The 13,414-nt window shown below is 32.5% G+C and overlaps 1 protein-coding gene across 1 annotated transcript; it reads right to left on the bottom strand.

Moving 5' to 3' along the window:
- Positions 1–534: 534 nt before the first annotated feature.
- Positions 535–3,355, bottom strand: LOC120140193 (glucosidase 2 subunit beta). Its single transcript, XM_039155207.1, has 5 exons — positions 3,088–3,355; positions 2,890–3,003; positions 2,481–2,576; positions 1,742–1,924; positions 535–866 (listed from the first exon to the last, which is right to left on the bottom strand). The coding sequence occupies exons 1-5, from the start codon at positions 3,218–3,220 to the stop codon at positions 763–765; spliced, it is 630 nt and encodes a 209-aa protein (XP_039011138.1). The 5' UTR covers positions 3,221–3,355; the 3' UTR covers positions 535–762.
- Between the last annotated feature and the right edge of the window lie 10,059 nt (positions 3,356–13,414).

Genomic DNA, 13,414 nt, shown 5'->3' with positions numbered 1-13,414 from the left:
TCGATCACTCTCACGACTTCAAGGTTTCCCCCGACGGAAGATTCAGCCGTGTTACTCATGATGAACAAAAAATTACAAAAATAAGATTTGAGAGATGTTTAGGTGTTGTGTAATAAGATTTGAGAAAGTTGTAATCAACCAAATACATCCCCAACCTATTTATACATGTTTAAGGTGGTAAAATGATAATTTTTTTAAGAAAAAACGATAAAAAACGGTCACAAAACCCCCCAATGACTATATTAACGGCTAATTTTTAAACCCAGACCGAGTTTTTTTCCGGATAAAAACCGGTCTAGGTTTTTTTCCCAAACCAGTTAAAATAACCGGTTTAAAAAAATCCGATCCGGTTAAAAAAACCGTTTTTTCCCAAATTTGGTTTTGGATATTTTTTTGCGCAAAATCGAATATTCGAATTTTTTTGCACCTCTAATCACAAGGTAGTATTTGTCTATAATCTTACTTCCTCATTGACAACGCACACACGCCTTACAGACGTAGCTGCTCGAAATTGAGACCTCAAGAAAGCAAACATTTAGTGAAAATTTTCCATATATTTTGCAAGGTCTATGAAGGATTTATATACATGTCCGAATATCTATCGGTGCACCAAGAACAATCTCTGTTGTAAGGTTCGCAACGAGCTGAAGTTGATGCAATTTAATGCACCAACGTCAGAAACAGACGGCTTCCTCAACATGCATCCGTTCTAATATATTAAACAAAATGGAAGTAGAAGAATTGGATTTGGATCAGATTCCTTCATCTATGATGCCTTCTCCTAGACTTGACACGCTTATACAATATCCATTTAATAACCAGAAAACCACCAACAACCACTTCCGCCACTGTTATCATCTTCAAACCTACATTCACCAACCCACATTTTTTGTCATTCCAAATGAGGAAAAGTAAATTATACATCATGAATGAGATTTACGAGTCCAATAGAAACATAAATAACATGATAAACGTGTATAAACCTTGAAATTTTTTCCGGTTGGACTTTCTTATTTCTCACCATCAAAATACAAAAGATGAAGCTAGAGGTCTCCATAAGATATGTTCAGCATACTTTGAATGAACAGTTACTAGAAAAAATAATCTGAAATGCATGTAGGGAAAGGGGGAATTCACTGACAGACAACCCCATTCTTAATGTGCATTATATACTGCATTAAACACACATTTGGTATTACATTAAGCAAATATCAAATCTAACTTCATTAGTTATTAAAATAATACTCAGTGCACTCATCTTCTTGGTTGTTTTTCACCATTTTAGGCATACATATATATGCTTGGTCGTTTGTTCATTGCTGATATACCGGAATAGAGACAAATCAATACCACTCTACCAAAATCAGCAGATTCTCCCCCACTCTTATCTCTCAGTGCCTTTCTCTACATAATTTGTTTGTTTTAAGAATTTGGAACTTAAAAATTAAAGAAAAAAGTCAAAAATAAAAATGACATGGCATTTTTTGTAACATGTCATTGACACAGTTTCCCCCCCCCCTCTTTTTAATTGCAAGCAATTAAAACTTCCAGTACCAACTTGACCCTTTTTGTTATAGTTTCAGTACCAAATGTGTAATTAACCATATTACAAAACAAAGGGGTATGCATAGGGGTGGGATTGAAGAGTTGATGCATGAAATTGGAACATACATTTGAAGTGAGATTTATAAGTCAAACAACCCATCATGACCAAATCAGTGTCATAAATCATATTCAATACCTGCAACTGTCTGGATCAAATCTTCTAAATTAATCCCACTCTTCACTTCCTTCGTTTTAGTAGCATCCATATAAGTAGTTGTAGAAATATAATTTTCAGTTTTGTACTCGACATTACCACCCATGATGCATGTATTGGGACATATGATGCCACCATCATGTTCATCGCTTCCGTCACAGCAATCTGAAAGATGACATATATTTAACAAAAAACCAAATAATAGAAAATCTTGCCAAGGTTGATATACATTAGGCTCAGAATCACGGAATTCAGTACAACACTTAAACTGAAAATCTAAAGATGCAAAACTATCTCATTAGAAGATCAAGAGTTTGGAAAAGAATAAAGAGCTTAAATATGTTGTGAAGCAATAGGACCAGGTAGTGACAGTATAACATTCAAATATTATAAGAGTATGGGGTTAGAATCTAGTTTTTGGTTTCAGAGTTGGTCCGTTATAGAAAATTAAAAAGAATGAGAAGAAAAAGGCATAGCAAAGATTCAATCCAAGGTATTCTTTCTATTCTATATTAGAGAGCTAAAGATTAAGATGGCGGAATACAAAGGAGCCTCTCACATTATCAGAACCACTAGCTATCCTAGTCCATGCAAAAAGAAACATTTCCTTAAACATTGTTTAGTTTCCTGCTTGAAACATCAATCCATGTTTACAAAAATGATCAAATCTAAAAAGATTATAAACAAAGGTTAACAAAAATAAAGTTGGAATAACACTCACCGCAAAAACGATCATTAACTCGAGAAGAAAAAATGAATCGAGGTATACTTCCTACATTCCTACAATAAAATTTGCCTGCAGGGCAAGCTGAAGTCCCTGCACAAACAAATAAGGCAGCCAAGAGACTCAACAAGTCAGAAAACAAAATAGAAAAATTAAAAAAGGCAATCCTAATCTTGAAAAGAATTAATCACCAATGTACTTGGCAATTGCCATATGAATGCACATAATCAAGAAATTAAATCAATGCAGGCAAATGTCATTGACAGGTAGAATTTTGTACTGTGGATGTCTTCCCAGCTACAGCATTAAAACAATATGATGAAAACACCAATTCTAGCGCAAAGACAATACATTTAGTGCAAATTAAAACAGTAAAAGCGATGGATTTGGCAGGAGAAGAGAATACCAGGCTCGTCAGTGCCGTCAAAGCAGTCACAGAAGTTGTCGTTAAGACGATCTCTGGTAAATGATTTGGAACCATCCTTACACTTGATAACCTCCGCAGCAAAATACTTGGCATCTATTCATTTATCAACATATTCGATTAAATCACTAAAGATAATACTAAGAAAAATGATGAAAAGGGGTTTGGAAATTGGAATACCTAATGGGTGAATTCCGAGGGGAAGAGAATTAGAACGAACAGAAGAAGAAGAAACAAGCACGACAAGAAAGGAGATGGCAGCAAAACAAACCGTGAAACAGCGTTTCAAACATAGCCAACTCCATGCCTCCATTTACTTTTCCCTTTCTTCTATTTTTTTTCTCTGAAATGCAAGGATATGGTTTACGGGAATTATTTGTACCCTCAATTGCCTAAGTCTTCAGCCATGACTTGACGCAAGAGTCAAAGCCATCCAGTATCGCCTGGTTTTCCTTCTGTTTTTGAGCTTAGGGTTGAATGGGAATAAATAAAGGGAATAAATTAAATTACTCATTTACTCACCCAACTATTGCTAAGTTTCTAATATCATTCAAATTCACCTTCCACACCTCAGTATTTCCAGTCAGGAATGCAGTAGTCAATTGAAGGTAAAGATCAACCGACATAAATCATTACCACTTTCCAAAATCATCCATATCAATTAACTTCAAACCAACTAACTAAAACTATCAGCCAATCCTGAATAAAAGCAAGCTCATCAGAATTTGGAACACATTAGAGAGATGAATAATGGTATTAAAATGGAGCAAATGATGAATCAGAAGTATGCATTAAGTTGATTAAAGGAACCAGAAAATTAAAAAAAAATTGTATGAATCAAATTACTTCACTAGCCAATTGAGTAAGAAAACAGAGAGATGTCACCAGTTACACACATCAAATGAACATTGTCGCCGATGACGAACGAAAGACTCACCGGATGTTGAGAGACTCTAAGTGGAGACAAAGCTTTCAAGTTACACCATTAAAAATCGCATGTTCTTAATATACATATGAAGCGGCTAGTTTTATTAAAATATTGAAAATATCCCAAATTAAAATAAGAATTTACAATTACTAAACTAAATATATAGTTTAGATATTTTCCAATAACATTAACATAAGGAATTAACTATTGGAAAAGTTGTGATAAATTGAAAACTTTAAGTCATATTTTCTATGGGTATAGATGGAGATTCTATAATGAATTTACTTCTTCATATTCAATTTCATGATATTTTTTCACAGTATCTTGTATGCTCAGAACGGTTGAATGATAAATGAGAAATCGATGCTCAAAGTGGATACTTTTGAATTGTGTGGTGTAAGGAAAATGGATAACTCATATCCTACATTGGTAGGATAACAAACATGGGAATGGTTTATATACACCAACTCACTTACTAGTCATTAAATGACTTAGGTTGAAATTATGTCTTGTGTACAAGAGCAAGGGATGCAAATCCAAACTTGTTGAACCCATCGGGGTTAGGGGCACACCTGCATGACATGGACGATGCGAATAAACTTTTTTTTAAGGAAATTGTGTAGCTACAAACCTCAACATGATGTTTTCAGTTTGTTATTTAATCAGAAATCAAGTTTTTTTATCATGAACCTTTCTATTTGATTATCAATAAAATATTTGATTTTTATTTTCTTTACGTCTCAGATTGTTATATTTCTACTACTAGCTACATTATATCATAGAAGGACCATACATGAAAAAGGTTAAAAAAATCAACCAAAAGACTCGAACGAGAAATATATACAAACAAATCTGACTGCATCGGCAAACGAACCACAAAAGATGATTAAACTATTGAAAAACCATCGAGAACTGTAAATCAGAGCCAAACGTCGTGAAAAACTATCCACGAGCGCTAAAACGCGTATCCAAATTCAATTTGAGGGTCCAAAACATGGAAGATCACCAAATATTGCAAATAAGCGTCATCTTGATCAGTTGTGATGTCATCAAATCCAACCCTAAGAAAACATAAAATAAAAAGAACGACCAATCAATCGAGGAAAAAAATAAAAAAAAAACGTGCTACAAAAACAAAAAACATATCACAAAAATATATTTATTCTTATTAAAAAACTAAAAGAAAAAAAGAGAACTGGTGCTCGTGAACCAACTAAACAGAATTTAAGAAAAGTTGATATGATTTATAGTGAACGACATAAACCCTAAAAAGGAAAAAAAAACCAAGAAAACAACACAAATCCTAGTTTTTTTTAAGGAAGTGAAGTCTAATAGTTGGGATGGTGATAACATATGCTCATTCGGTCTTCTAGACTATGTACAGGGAATACATTTTGCACCAATACATTTTGCTGTTGTTTTTCAGGAAAATAAGATTCTTGGATTAAGAACTTAACATTAAAACTGGAGTAGTCACCAGCTAAATAAAATTGAAAAAAAAGTTGACCTGATTTATAGAGAACAACATAAACCCTTAAAAAGGACAAAACGACACATTTTTTAAGGCAGTAAAGTCTAACAATTGGATGGTGATATAATATGTTTGTTTGGTCTTCTAGAATGTATAAGGAATACATTTTGCACCACTAGATTTTACTATAGATTTTTCAGGCAAATAAGATTCTTGGATCCAAGAACTCAACACTAAAATTAGTGTCGTCGTCAGTTAAATAAATTTCAAGAAAAAAGTTAATCTGATTTATAAAGAACGATATAAACCCAAAATGAGAAAACAAACAAATCCTAATTTTTTAAGGCAATGAAGTCTAATAGTTGGGATGGTGATATCATATCATATGGTGGTTGGGTCTTCTTGAGTGTGTATAGGGAATGCATTCTGCACCAATAGATTTTGTTTTAGTTTTTTCAGACAAATAAGATTCTTGGATTGAAGAAGTAGCTCAATTTCACATATGTAAGAGTTAAGACTAACCACAATTCAAGCAAGGCATTCCTTGAGTACTAGAGGAACTAAATACGTGATAGTGTTTTATTTATTTAAAAAATAATTTATGGAGAAAAAAATAATGAATTGGTGTGCATTCTAATTTAAATAAACTTATAAGAAGGGAGAGAAGTCAAAAACGGGGCGTCGGTTGTAGGCGATTTGATCTAACGGACACCCTTTGAACTTAATATGCCTCATCTAACACCGTTTGACCAATATTTCCCGAAGTAACACCCTTTCGGTTGAGGTGGCACAAAGGCGCATCCCTGAGGACGCGCTTTACCTGGGTTTTAGCTGACTGGGATGCCACGCGGGTAAGGCGCATCCCTGGGAACGTGCTTTCACGGGATTTTGTTGAGTCAGATGCCACGCTGTTTTTTTAATAAAGATTTAATTTTATTATTATTATAAATTAGTAATATATTATGTAAAGTGTTTCAGTTATAATTTAAGAATTATCGAATGTATTTTTTAAATGTGTGTTAAAGGTGGAGTGAATTTAGGTTAAAATGTTATATGTTTCAGGGATTTTGGCATTCGCCCATTCCACGCGACATTAATTGGATGGAACTATACAGTGTTCGACCCTCGGACAATGAAACAATAGATGAAAACCAGCTTTGATCGTATTGTAGTTCTAGGAAAAATGTATGAAATTATAATATTACACATATGGTTATTTATCTATTATTTTTTTTCTATTTTGATTATCGATCTATTAATCTTATCACTTAATTATTTAAATGTTATCAATCAAGTCATCTGTTGTCAATATTTAATGGAAATATTGATGCATCAGTTAATAAAATTAGTATAATTACACATTTAATCTTTAATACTTATATATTTTATCAATTTAATCTTAATTTTAATTTCATTTAATAAATTAATCCTCCAATTAGAACATGATATGTGTCATCGTATACATAAAGTTTTTTTTTCTAACTTTTAATTTGTTTAATTTAATATTCTTTTCTCTAATTAGAAGGTAGAATTATTATAATATTTTAAAATTAATAATAATTTTTTATAATAAATAATATTAATTATTATATTCAATAATTATAATTAATCATTTTAAAAAATTACCAATAAAAATAATTTATAGAATATTAACCAAATATCATAAAATAATTTTTAAATACTAATTTTTAAAAAATATAATTTATTTAGGTGTACATACATTTAGAAATTATAGAAAATACAATTACATTTAAATATTAGAAACAAAAACTTTCATTGAAAATATAATTTAAATATTTTTTCTATTGTGCCCGATGTTTCTGCAATGCCTACATCTTTTTTGTTTTGTTGACTTCTCCCGAATATCCATATCACAATGTATTTTAGTCGATTTTGGACGACCTGAGTCCCTCAATAGCAACGGATCTGGTACAATTGCAAGCCAAGTTTGAATCTCATCTAGGTCTCTTTCGTTACCTATGGGCGGAAACTCAAATTCATATACCTTGAATACTTGTGAAAGTTGGTATACGAGATCAACATAATTTTTGTAGTCTAAATACGAATGTGAGCAAGTTGCAATGACATGAGAGCATAGATATTTGAGTGCTTGAAAGAAACCACAATCACACCACATCTCTTGCAGATTAACTCTGAAAGAGTTAGATTCAATCCCTTGCAGCGGACGTGGCATTTCGGTTACACGAAATAATTCACGGGTGCGAGAAAAATTTGTAACCAATATCCCATTTGATGCAACCACTTTTTTCTGTAAATCAGTTACTAGTCTTGGGTGGTAAATATGGTCGTTCTGCATCCAAGTAAGAGCTTGTCCACCGAGCTTTGCAAAGAGTTGACCCAAACGAAAATAAGTCATTTTGACTAACGCCGGTGACTGGTAAATGACGCGCCCCTTTAAGGTTGAATTGATTATTTCAGCTAAGTTGGTTGTCATATGCCATAGCGATACCCCCCGTCATATGTATTTGTCCACATTTCTTTGCTGATGTCCATAATGTACTCGTACCCCTTCTTATTTTTGCCAAACAATTCTTGTAGCATAGACTCAAACCTTTGAGGTAAGAGTTCGAAACCTAAGCCATTAAGAATATGTAATAGTTAACATGAAGTATAAATAAGTAATATGAAAATGATTGAAAATTTGGAAAAAAGTAACATACCCATGCGCACGACTAACTGACGTTCATCGTTCTTCTTGTATTTTCCATAATAGTTTGCAGCAATATGACGGACACAATAACGATGTTGATCATGTGGAGGTTTCCACATTGGACCCAAAGAGTCCATTGCTGCTTTTATCCCGGCTTCTCGGTCTGAAATAATGCATACTCGTTCCCTTGTGACAACATATAAACTTAAAATTTTAAGGAAAAAATCCCAAGACTCAGTGTATTCTCCTTGAACGAGGACAAACGCAACAAGAAGAATATTGCGGTTACCATCTTGGACTAGAACAATAATAAAGCTTGTTTGTATTTCCCATACAAGAAAGTACTATCAATTTGGACAAATGATTTACAATACTTCACTGCATTAATACACTGGGGGTAAGTCCAAAAGACACAATAGAATTGGTAGCGATCGCGAACCACTCGATCATACACGTAATGATGTTGAGTTTCGAACTCAATAATTGTCCCGAGATTAAGTCTTTACATAACATGAAACCAATTGGGCAGCTCATTGTAAGAGGAATCCCATTCACCATGAAGTTTGACAATAGCATTATGTTTTGCCAACCAAGTTTTTTATAGGAGACGGTGTACCCATATTGTGACTGTATAGCAGAAATCAACAATGCAACAGCTATATGAGAGCTTTGTTTCACAATGGGCATGATTGCTTGGCAAATGATGTTGGAGTCCAAGTTGGGATGATCTTGGTTTATACCTCTTGCACAATACGTATGAGGACTGTTGTATCTAGTTAGTTCCCATAAATTGTTCTTGCTCTTCCTCTTTGATACACAGACCATCCATTTACATCCGTTGTCACGTTGGACACAGTAGCAGACATATTTCTCCATGGTAGATCGATCAACTCGATACTGAACTGAGTTACGAATATTGTAACTCTTTATTGTCATCATTGCTCCCTCTTTCGATGCGAATTCTATTCCAATATGTAAATCACCGTCATTGACTGATGACTGAAGTCCATAGTTGCCAATATCAGGGAGATCCGAAAATTCAGGCTCGTACATTACTTCATAATCAACCCCATACATATGTGCAGAAAGTTCGTATAACACCCCCAACCCGTATCCGACCCGGATCCGAGTCCGAAGTGTCATATTGACTTTTCAAAAACCTTTACTTGTATAAAATAGTGAGTAATTAAAATTTATTATTACATATAACTTATTCAAAACTTTTATTGAACTATTCAGAGCTTATACAATATATTATTTAAATACATGCCAACTAGAACTTTATGTATTAAAATACATATTATTCACCTTTCTTCTGATCTGACCTTTGGTAATGAGAACTGACATGTCTTGCTCCACATTGCTCTTTACTCTTCTCACTTCTGTAACCTACGTGTGAAATAATCACACGCTAAGTCGATGACTTAGTGAGGCAATAAACATAAAATTATAACTATAGCTTGTAATCATGCATGAACAATTACTACTATCACTCATACCCTTATTCATGTAACAAATCTGTAACACCCCCAACCCGTACCTAACCCGGATACGAGTCCGAGGTGTCACATTGACTTTTCAAACTTTGACTCTTGACAAAATTCAAAGAAAATTTAAAGCTTTCATTAAAGTAAAAGCAGTTTAGTTACATAATTTGACCACAATAACCAAAATCGATCAGAGCATATTTAACTCAATCAATTAGTACATGCCAACTATATTCAAAATAACAAAAATCATTTAACTCATCTATTTTCTGATCTGAAATCTTGTAAGGGAGATGCTGACCTGTATTGCTCCTCACAGCTTCTATATTCACTTTTTGTAACCTGCTTGTGAAACACTCACACGCTAAGTCGATGACTCAGTGACGCATAAAGAAAACACATCTAATGGAATTCATACCCACTAATCATGCATGATTGTTTTATGCTATCAAATTATACAACTCATTTACATATACATCAACATATATTCATGTATATTATGTAACAGATACCATAACCCCTATCACACATATATCATATCATGCAATTCATATCACACATCATATACATATATCACATACATTGTTCTCATATCACCAACCTGTTTATCCTTACTAATTCCCTTGTCATTACTTCAATTCCGTCATATGAGCATATAATGAATATAAACATATTATATATTTTTTAATATGCCACAATACGTTACTAATTTCTATAATCATATAATAAATAAACGCATAGCATCTCATATCACCATGACATATATGCACTTCTACCATGTCACGAGAAATACACATATCATTATATAAAAATTATGTTCTCTTTTCAAAGCCCATGTACACATGTGAGAACTATAGATATGTGAGTCTATAGAGGTTGTGCACTATGCTGTCACCACAGCTCGTATAATTGCACCGAAGTGCCACGTAGAATTGCACCGAAGTGCCGCGTAGAATTGCACCGTAGTGCCATATAATAATGTCCATAAGGACCACATATCATTCCTTAAGAATCATATACATATACTAGGGATCAAGTATGTGTCTCACCAGACTTCACACATGTTCCAAAGAATACATATATGTCCCGAAGGACCGCGTAAACCCTCGACTCTTGGCATGCCAACTATACCCCTAGCTCTCATGACACATAACATGGGCATTAATATTTATGTTAAAATACATTCACATATACACATAGTCATGTAGTTCTTTCACATAGCTCATCGTCATATAAATCACATATCCCATATACATATAAACTCATGGTTCACTTACGCGTAGAACATTTCCATATAATCGCATAGTCATATAATATTTCATATAACATATATTTTCTCTTTCATATATCTCATATCATGTATCATATCTTGTGATCATATAATCATGTTACTTATAATCATATAACTTCTACTCATAGGGTTTAACATCATTAAACTTAGTAATATTTTCATATTTTTTTAATATACCACAATACTTCAATTCCCTTGTAATTGGATACTAGAAACTTAAACGAACTTATTAAACGAACTTATTAAACTCATATTCACAATTTTCCTTTAAGGGGGAATCAGTTCCCTCCTGTGGGGGAATTGGTTCCCCTATGAGATTCTGGAATTTCTGGTTCGATTGAGGGGGTATCGATACCCCTTGAATGGGTACCGATTCCCCTAGCCCAGAAATCATATTTTCAACACGAAATTTACTTCATTTCATCTTAAACACTTCATATTTCAACCTCTTTTATATACTAAACTCAAACACACATACTTAAGCCCATTTGTACTCGTTTAACCCATCTTAATTCTCAAAATCGTATCCTCTTAATGAAATTCAATAATTATACTCAAATTTCAACATGTTCTAAATTCCTTTCTATCACTCCAAATCTCTTAATTCAACTATTGACAAGTCAAATTCAACTTAAAATTCAACTTATCAACTTTATTTCAAGATTTCATTCAAAAACTCAAAATCTTTAATCTCTCCTAATTCCACCATCCTTTGCTTTTAAGATGATTTAAGCTTTCCTTAAGCTTAATTATCATCCAATAATCATAACCAAATCCTAAATTCAACTAAATATCAACTAACAAGAGATCTTACCTTTGCTTATGGCTTCACGGTGGAAAAGAAGAGAATGAAGAAGAGAAGTCTGGAACTCTCTCATTTTCCCACGTTTATAATACTAAAAAAGGGAAGATAAAAATCTTTCCCATGAAAAGACCATTTTGCCCCTTTAGTTCATCCATCTTTGCTATTTAATCCAATATTAAAATTCTTTACTTAAATCCCAAGACTTTTAAATTTCATTTCTAAATTGAACACAAAACTTTCAAAATTTGCAATTTAGTCACTGACCCTAATTTGGGATGTTACAAAATCCCTATAACATATATGCAATTCATATCATTACATATAAAAACATATACACATATATATTCATCACTCATCATTTCCATCATTAGCCTTATTTCATTATCAATATTCTTATTGTTTATATCACTTAATACATATCCTCTTATACCTAGCATTTTAACCAACATTTGCCTCATTTAATCATACAATACACATATCATCATATAAATCATATAATACCATTCATATCACAAAAGCATACAAATCACATGTAATATATTTGTTGTTTTTCTTATTAGCCCATGTACACATGTGAGAACTATAGATATATGAGTCTATAGAGGTTGTGCACTAATGATGTCACCACAGCTCGTATAAATGCACCGAAGTGCCACGTAGAATTGCACCGTAGTGCCGCTTAGAAATGCACCGAAGTGCCATATAAGGTTGTCCCTAAGGACCACATATCATTCCTTAAGAATCATATACATATATATCCCGAAGGACCGCGTAGACCCTCAACTCTTGGCATGCCAACTATACCCTAGCTCTCATGACACATAACATGTGCATAATCATTTATGTCATTTCACATTTTCACATAAGCACGTAGTTCACTTTCACATAGCACGTAGATTATGTCACATAAGTTGAATCACACATACGTATAAACACGTAAATCACTTTCACATATCACGTAGCTCATATTCACTTTTCATACTATTTTACATTTCTTGTCACAATGTTTATATCTTATTTTTATGTCTTATCCTATATATATAGATATTCACATGTTCATATAATCCATCATTTCATCATCTAAATGTGTATTCATATAATTTATCTATATATATATATATATATATATCATTTTTCCTATACTTGTATTCACATCATTTATATTCTCCTTCTCATAATCTCATATGTCCTGATTAATAGCTTATATCATATATGTATAAAATAACTTATCTCATATCATATAGCTTATACCTCATTCTATGATATTCACCTAGATCATATCACATCTGTCACACTCATAAACATATATCACTTCTATTATTTCATTTATATACTAATCTAATCTATTTACCTAATTCAATTCATATAGTACATATAACGTTCTAATATGATTACGTAGATTTCCATCATACAACCCATATATCATAATTTTATTTAAGCATATGTATATTTCCCATCTAACTCATCTTATATGTTTCTATTATCACTTATGTTCAAGTCTCATATCATCATATAGGCCAATATTATCTATCTTGTTTCAATTCTATTTCAATGATATAATTCTATTTTACTATTTCACATAAATGTTCATACCACTATTCACTTACCCAACTCACATTCTTATTGTTTATATAACCTTTACACTTGAGTACTTCATTCCCATCATTTCTTCTAAACTCACTTTTTACCGTATTCCCATATTATTACCTAATTTATCCCATATCATGTATTCGCATAATCTTATATTCCATTTCTATATTTATCTTAAAGTTCTTATCACATAACTTCTCTTTTATATTCATATAATTTCTTATCATATCATCATAACATAGCATATATTCATATCAACCATGA

This window comes from Hibiscus syriacus, unplaced genomic scaffold (assembly GCF_006381635.1).
Source record: "Hibiscus syriacus cultivar Baekdansim isolate YM2019G1 unplaced genomic scaffold, ASM638163v2 tig00110783_pilon, whole genome shotgun sequence".
NCBI lineage: Eukaryota > Viridiplantae > Streptophyta > Magnoliopsida > Malvales > Malvaceae > Hibiscus > Hibiscus syriacus.
This window is presented reverse-complemented; position numbering and strand designations above follow the sequence as displayed.

What these genes read in the sequence shown, in the direction of transcription:
- LOC120140193 (XM_039155207.1), bottom strand. Translation starts at nt 3,220, where the DNA reads ATGGAGGCATGGAGTTGGCTATGTTTGAAACGCTGTTTCACGGTTTGT. An exon ending in CCTCGGAATTCACCCATTAG is followed by an intron (nt 3,004 to 3,087) that starts GTATTCCAATTT and finishes ATAAATGAATAG; the next exon opens with ATGCCAAGTATTTTGCTGCG. An exon ending in AGTTAATGATCGTTTTTGCG is followed by an intron (nt 1,925 to 2,480) that starts GTGAGTGTTATT and finishes GTCATCTTTCAG; the next exon opens with ATTGCTGTGACGGAAGCGAT.